The 8,061-nt window shown below is 39.0% G+C and overlaps 1 protein-coding gene across 1 annotated transcript; it reads right to left on the bottom strand.

Annotated features, from left to right (window-relative positions):
* Positions 1–207: 207 nt before the first annotated feature.
* Positions 208–3,843, bottom strand: LOC149727896 (uncharacterized). The gene is made up of 7 exons (XM_089889292.1): positions 3,579–3,843; positions 3,172–3,335; positions 2,757–2,863; positions 2,273–2,401; positions 1,861–2,006; positions 804–1,145; positions 208–559 (listed from the first exon to the last, which is right to left on the bottom strand). The coding sequence occupies exons 1-7, from the start codon at positions 3,613–3,615 to the stop codon at positions 381–383; spliced, it is 1,104 nt and encodes a 367-aa protein (XP_089745418.1). The 5' UTR covers positions 3,616–3,843; the 3' UTR covers positions 208–380.
* Between the last annotated feature and the right edge of the window lie 4,218 nt (positions 3,844–8,061).

Raw genomic sequence — 8,061 nt, 5'->3', positions numbered from 1 at the left:
AAAACACATGAATGTTCTCACTCTAGCGCCCATTCGCGGTTGGTTAATCAATTGATTTCTTTTTTATTTTCAATCCAAAGCGTTTATATAATTTAGCAAAAATAAAAGTTAGTAGGAGAATGCCCCTTTGTCAAAAGCATGGTAGTATAAACGCGTTGGGCAATTGTTGTCAATTTTAACTTTGACATGTAAAAACATTGCTGTAAATGCGAAGTTTAGAGTAAAATTTTATTGCAAAAAAACACTAACATAAAGATTAACAAAATGTGCACAAAAAGATGGAAAAATGCCCAAATACAGCTAGTTCTACTGAGATTGATAGCAGTGTACGGTAATTACAGTTATACAGTTATAAATACGCGGTTAATGCCATGTTAAAATTATAAATATCCACACGGCGCGTCCACAAGATATGGGTGATCGCACATATCACCAACTCTACTATAAACGGTTCCTTCTGGACATGGGAGATTGTAAGGTGGAAGAAATGAATGGGCGCAAATGTAGAAACTGTGACAATCTCTGAAGAACATTTTTCCTGGCATCACTTGGCTGCAATCTGCAATAATTTTGGAAATGTAAATACAGGTATTTATGAAGATTAGTATTCTGAATACGAGACATCGTATTCATCCTTTCGTGGCTTCGAATTTGAACAACCATTTAGGCAACATATATTAGGAACAATTGTCGTCAAAGCAGCCTTAGAGGAAGGAACGCTAACCAATATGCTATAACAACTCCGTACAATTAAAAATCCACTACTAAGATATTTAAACCCCGGTATTTCAAATCTTTTTTACCTGGTGGTGTTGCAATGCTTGGAGTTTGAGTCGAGTCCGTGACCACGTGTTCACCAATCGTTGATGTTGTAGATGACGTCATAGTTGAGCTGGCAACCCCTGGATTTTTTGTTGAAGTCGAAACTGAACTAGAACTTAATGTTTTTGTTGTTGTTGATAAAGGGACCGATAGACGGGTAGTTGACAACATTTCAGGAGTTACAGTCGATCTGGTTGTCGGTACAGTAAAAGTGGTGGAAGGCTGAATGTTTCCTCGTATCGCAACATCTGAACAGCCGTAAAACTCTTCTTGTTGTCCAAGTCCCATACCTTCCTTTCCGTCTTCATAACCCCATGAGTTTCCTGTTAAGTTAAATTGTTACATAAAACACCTATATTAGTAGGGTGGGAGGATGGGACACCTTTAGCACATAAAATACAAATGTTCTTATCATGTTTTAAACAATTAACAAAGATTCGTGGGAGTCGTGGGGATACGGTTTTGTCATTTTTTTAATACCAAATAAGACGAGAAAATAGAATGAAAATGTGTTCTATCTTTCCCTACCCTAATATATGTTTTAATCATTAAAGAATACACTTTTCCCCTTGATTATTTAACACAGGGATTCTACACAAATTGTCATCAAAGACAAATACCATGTCCATTGCAAACTATATCTATTTTGTGTAGCAACCACGCTGAAGTTTGACAAATTTGCCAAACCCGATTTTTTATTTACGGAGTCGACTTGCTGTCACTGGACGTTTATTTAGATTAGTCAGCAAAAAAATAGTTTCTTATCTTTGTTTACTTCCTGTCATTGCGATAAACACCACATTCTAATATAAATGGGTTATTTTTAGATAATTTATCTTGGTGGGTGCGGTGACAAGCATTTAATGTTTTTCTGCAAGGTAGGTCTGGCTATTTTTGGACATACCACGCCCAAACCAATATGTGATACTTGACGTTAAGCTATCATGATTTTAAACACGAATTGGTCAGTCCGTTCGTGGCCATTGCTATTGAGTAACTTTTTTCTAATAAAATTACAAAAATATTTTCGAAATTTACCTGTTCTGTATCTCCACTGTAAAACGCATTGCTCGCATAAGACATCACTAGGCAGTTGAACTTTTATGTTGTGAACTCCCTTTGCAAGATCGGCGTCCTGGGGCAAATACCATTTCTTTTCTCCGTCAGCAAACGACAACAACCTTCTGCAAAAAGTCGCCATTTTGCATTTTTAGTAACTATATACGTTTGTGGGCGGTTTAATTTTGCAATTGCATAATTTAATTCAATCATATTTAATATATCGGGCAATTTATTGTTTAAGTTTCATTTGATGGCACGGCTATTTTAATTTACCAAACTGGTGACAGCGTCGAGGCCCGAAACCGAGACCTTTGGACTAGAGTCGAGCGCACTAACAATTGTATATGACGCCGGTTTATCTCAAAAAAAAAGGGGATTTATAACTTACTGGTTCAAGCATTCGTGGGTGACTGGTACATGAACGTTATCCCATGGACAAAGGCGAAACTCAAAGTAGCCTTTGTGTTCCGCAGTTATTTCAACTTGAGTGTCAATAATTTCACCAGGAGAATAAATCCTGCGAATGCAAAAACGAATGTCATTGCTCTGAACCACTGCCGACTAAAATTAGCAAACACGCATAACAAAAACAGATGGAAATTATTTGCGATAATTTAACAGGTAACGCAAGGGCGGCAAGGTCATATATATAGAAGGGTGGGAAAAATGGGACACATTTTTATTCTGTATATTCATGTCTCATTTGGTATAGTTAACGTAGAACTTCAAAGAATTATAAAACTGTATCCTTATACGACTCCCTTCCGCTGTAAACTATTTAAAACACGATTAGGATATTTGAATATTATATGTGCTAAATGTGTCCCGTCTTTCCCTATCCTACTATGTTAAAGATAAACAGCTGTAAATACCTGCCAATGATACCCAGTGCATATTTCCCCCCTGCTTCATTCTCTTTCACAGCAGCAGTGTAAGAATCTCCACAAACGCCGCATCGTCCTTCGTTAACAGTTTGTGTCTGAATTAAAACAATTCGATTAGTGAAGGTAATACCAATTAATAGCTGATCAAAAAAATTAACAGGAATCGAAAATATATAATTTAGCTTAAACATAGGGGTTGTTCGAATGGGATATACAAAGAATTTCAACTTAATTACAGTTTAACCCTAAAGTTATGCAAAAAACTGTTAAGCCAGATGTTTCTAGTTGCCGAAGTGAGCCTTGAGCACAAACCTATTTTTTTATCGAATTATTAATATTGCTTATTTTCTATTTCTATTTAATTTGTCTAATTATTTTTCTTGTAGACTTATCATCAACGTACATTTTTGCCGCCGCAGTTCAGACCATTGTCGTCGTAATTAGATTGAATGATTTCGGCGTATGGAGACAGCATAGGGTCGGTATACTTGTATCTCCACATACTGGACCTGCTTGGCGGTTGTAGCAATCGACCATGGCCCTCTGTACTGCGCATGCGCACGAGTGCTGTAAATAAAATAAGTTATTTAGTTTCGGATTATTGACAAAGTTTTGCATTTTTTAGAAAATATTTGTTTTTGGGAAATAAATATTTATAAAATCATAACTAATAAGAAATAAATAACAGATTAATTACAAAGGTTATAGATTTAGGATTATTAAAAAAAGTTGTAAATTTAAAAAGAAAATGACAAAATGCAATTGGAAAATTTTGCGCGAAAACATAATATGCAATTTCTCGCAACTTACATAGGATAAGTACAACATTAAAAACTAAAGACTTCATTCTTCTTAGCAGATCTAATGATTTTTCTTGCGCTGATGAAACTTCCAGATGATCCCAGTTCGAGATTAGTAGTTCGTGTTATGCTATAAGCCATTTTCGCTCTCTATTTATGCAGTATTGGCCTGTTTGTCAGGAAAAAAGGTTTTTCAAACGGACAGAAAACTCCCACGTTCGCAAATTTCATTTACTTATTAAATTTGTTTGTTGTTCCTGAACGGACGATGTCTTTTGTCTTTTCTCATCAACAGCCGTCCCCATGGCAACGGCAAATGATACGCGGCAATATTTACACAACGGTTGGTTATTTCTTGTCGGCTTAACCACAATTTGCGGGCGGGTACGAGTGGATAGTGATTGCTGTTTGCCGAGCAGTAAAATTAATTAACATAGCTGTACGAATCGGTGACGCAACGCATCTGTCTTTGAAGTTTATCGTCTGTCTCAAATGGATCATTATGATTCACTCGTACCCGGGCGGTCGATCGCGATAAAATACCGTTTGCGCATTAAACAAAGTGAAGATAAGAGAGTAAAACACACACCGATAAAAACCTGTCGAATTAGTGAAGTTTGCGTTTTGTCTCTCGGGCTTATGAGAAGCGCAAAGCGATACCAGGTGTATGTTTTCAGTCGTCCAGCAACATGAGGTCAATCAATACATATGTTTGCAAACACTGGGGATTCGGTTTATTACGTAATTCGCTTCGAACAAACAAACAAAGAAAAAACTTTTACACTGCCCAAATAAGAAGACACATTTGCTAGGAAAAAGTTTTGTTTTTTGTTTTAGTAAAAGCGCAGGAGAAATGCACATCATGATTGCAATAGCGGTAATGTTTCAACGGTATCTAAGAATATTTATTGTGTAAGTTTTTATTAGTTAATTGCCGTAATTAACCCGTATAGATTGGTTAATTGCGGAGTAATGGTTTCAGATGCAAAATAATTTATCAAGGCAAACGAACAACACTGAAAACAGACGCATATTACACAAACTTATAACTACAATGAAAAAATCAATAAACGAATCAAACAGTTAAATTCGCTGCCAAACGCACTCCATAAAATAACGCGCTTTTAAAGTGAATAACTACACCTATAAAGACTCTTAACGTTCTCCCTATTTTTAAATAGTTTTATTTTTATTGTAAAAAAAAAAGATTTGTAAATTTTTGACAATTCCGTTATCACATCAACTCAAATTTTCTGCAAGCTATTTAGATTTTACCCCTGCCTTGTTCCGCACGGTGGCGCAACGTTGTACGGGTGGTCGCAGCGACGTATATCAGGATTATACATATCGCTTTTTGCGTTTGGACTGAACGGTCGCAATGCCTCAGTCTAGTTACGCTGCAAAAGTTTCTGCGCCTTCTCTGATGAGAAGACCTGCATGTTTGGCAGTAAGAACGATAAATGTAATGGTAGAGGAAGAGCTCTGTAAGCTAGTAAAGGAAGTCGATTTCGCACTCGGAAAGCTTGTTGGTATTGCAAGCAGAAAAGGTAATTTGGTGGATTTTACTTGCAAGGATAGAGCAGGCGCCATTGAACTGACGGACAAATTGTCAAAACATGGCAGCATCAAAGCTGTACGCCTGTATGAAAGCACCAAAACAAGAGTTGCCATTGGATGGGTTCCAATTCCTATGGAAAATGAAGCAATAAAGAAGTTCGTCGAAACTCATTTTTGTAAAGTGGACTCCATATACAGCAAAAAGAATAAACTTGGCCTCCTATCGGGATTAAGGATTCTGAATATCGAAACAGACGATATAAAAGCGAACCCAATACCGTCCTATATTAACATTGATGGATTTGAATGTTATGTCTCATATACCGGCCAAACCATTACCTGTAAATACTGCCAAAAGCCAGGTCACAAGCAAGCAGAGTGCCCTGTCAGAACAAAGGACTACCCTTCATTATCGAAACAAGCCGAAGGCGATAACGATAAGAGGAATAGTACAATCCAGAAAGAAACCGAAACCACACAGCCAACGAGAACTGCCAGAAGCTCAAAGCGCCCTTTAACAAGCCCAGAAACCTCACGTCCTAGACCGAAGTCGACAACTCTAAATGAGACCAGCTGCGAAGTCTTCTGTCCCGGTTGTGATCGCGAGGGCCGCCTCCAACCAGAATGCGAAACGTTTTACTGTTTCGCCTGCACGACTGACTTCAAGGCTGCGAAGACCTGTTGCTCAACCACCGAGCGTTTCCTCGTCAACTCAACGTCAACAAAGACGCCGTGTGCACTGTGCAAGGAGTCAATGGTACTAATGCCATGTTGTAACGAATTCCAACCAGAACTTACGACAGACCAAAACATGTTACAGTGCATTCAGTGTGATTCGCTCTCAATTGCATGTAATTGTGGAACATTGAACGAAGTACCGGCACCACAAGACAGTAAGAAATGCGCCAACCCAGGATGCGAACACAGGATCTTTACATGCAGTTGCGGTATTGTTAAACCAGCTCTCGTTGGAGCTAACGAACGACACAAATGCAAATGCGGATTTGAATTTGAACAACCGACAGACTCCCACTGCGCTTCACAATCATAATGATTCTAAAGTTATTCTCACAAAACGTATGTGGGCTACACGATAAACTAAAACGGAAAGCAATATTTAACTTCTTTAAACGGAAAAAAGTGGATATACTGTTTCTCCAGGAAACCTACAGCACGCAAGTAACCCAGACCCCGTGGAGGTTGGATTGGCAGGGGGAATCATTTATGGCACACGGAACAAACAGAAGCAGAGGGTTCGCCATCCTGTTTAATACAACACTCAGTTACAAAATTCATTCGTCATACGCCGATCCAGATGGACGATTCCTACTTGTCGATGTCTCGACACAAAACACAAGAATCCTACTTGCCAGTATTTACGGACCTAATGCAGATAGACCTGAATTCTTTCAAGACTTCTTCCACATGATTGACACCTATAATGATGTTGACCACGTCATAATTGCGGGTGATTTTAACGTAACATTGGAGGACCGAATCGATCGTTGCGGAGCATCAAGTACAAGCAAAACTAACTCACGCAGGACCATCTTGGCAAACATGGAACATCTTGGTCTACAAGACATCTTCCGAATAAAAAATGCAGACTGTCGCAAATATTCACGAGTGCAGGTTAACCCTTTTGCAGCAAGTCGAATCGACTACTTTCTCATCTCAGACGATCTTCTTCAAGCAACAGTTACAGCAGATATAAAACCGAGTATAAAATCAGATCATTCCGCAATCCTGCTCGAGGTTAGTCTGGTCGGCCAAAACCACGGACCGGGTTACTGGAAGCTGAACACCACGCTCCTTAAGGACAATGACTTTGTCAAATTCACAAAATCAGCAATTGCAGAGTACATTCGTTTTAACGATATAGACAACGTCAATCCTGCTACCATTTGGGATGCTTTAAAGTGCGTTGTCCGGGGCAGCTGTATTAAATATTCGGCTTACAAAAAAGCCAAGAAAATTCAAGAAGAGATCGCAATAGAAAAGGAAATCGACCATCTAGATAAAGAAATAACGTCCGGTGACCACACAGAAACCTCAGTCAACAGAAGAGACACACTCAAAACGCAGCTAAACTCTCTTTGGGAAGCACGGACCAAAGGATACATCACAAGAAGTCGGGCAAAATGGATAGAAGAAGGGGAAAGGTGTAACAAATACTTCTTGAATTTAGAGAAGCGCAACATCAGAAAGAATACAATCAACCGGCTTCAAATCCAAGACAAGATACTCACCGATCAACAAGATATACTCTCCGGGCTCAGAAACTACTACAGCAAGCTCTTTGCACCAAATAGACCTAACAATGATGATATCTCTGCCGCAACCTCAGACCTCATCTCACGTGCCGACTGCCCATGCATTTCCGCAGAGATAAGTAAGGAGTTAGACAATGAGATAACAGAAGAAGAGTGCTGGACAGCTATCAAAACTATGCCGAACAACCGATCACCTGGACTAGACGGATTCCCAGCCGAATTTTATAAAGTGTTCTGGAACGACGTCAAGGCCATCTTTTTAAAATCGATGAGATACTCGCTGAACAGAGGGGAACTCACAAAGACGCAAACTTGCGGACTTATCGTACTGATACTAAAAAAGGACAAGGACCCATTATCACCAGAAAACTACCGTCCAATAACACTCCTCAACACGGATTACAAGGTAATATCTAAAGTAATTACGAGTCGTCTCAAAGGGTGCCTGAACGACATCATAGGGCAAGAACAAAATGGCTTTATGCCAGGACGTCACATCAACAACAACCTAAGACTATTATTCGATGTCATAGACTACTCGGACCAAGAAAATATTCCAGCAACTGTTCTCACATTGGATATATACAAAGCCTTTGATTCCATTCAGTGGCCATACTTAATAAGCTGTCTTAGGGCTTTTGGATTTGGACATCGTATCACAGC

Source organism: Ciona robusta, chromosome 11 (genome assembly GCF_009617815.1).
Source record: "Ciona robusta chromosome 11, ASM961781v2".
NCBI lineage: Eukaryota > Metazoa > Chordata > Ascidiacea > Phlebobranchia > Cionidae > Ciona > Ciona robusta.
Note: the sequence above shows the minus strand (reverse complement) of the source record. Positions and strands in the feature narration are given on the sequence as shown.

Coding starts and splice junctions, on each gene's coding strand:
- LOC149727896 (XM_089889292.1), bottom strand. CDS start 3,615: ATGAAGTCTTTAGTTTTTAATGTTGTACTTATCCTAT. Junction 2,864..3,171: donor TGAACTGCGGCGGCAAAAAT/GTACGTTGATGA, acceptor GTTTTAATTCAG/ACACAAACTGTTAACGAAGG. Junction 2,007..2,272: donor ACCCACGAATGCTTGAACCA/GTAAGTTATAAA, acceptor GACTTTTTGCAG/AAGGTTGTTGTCGTTTGCTG.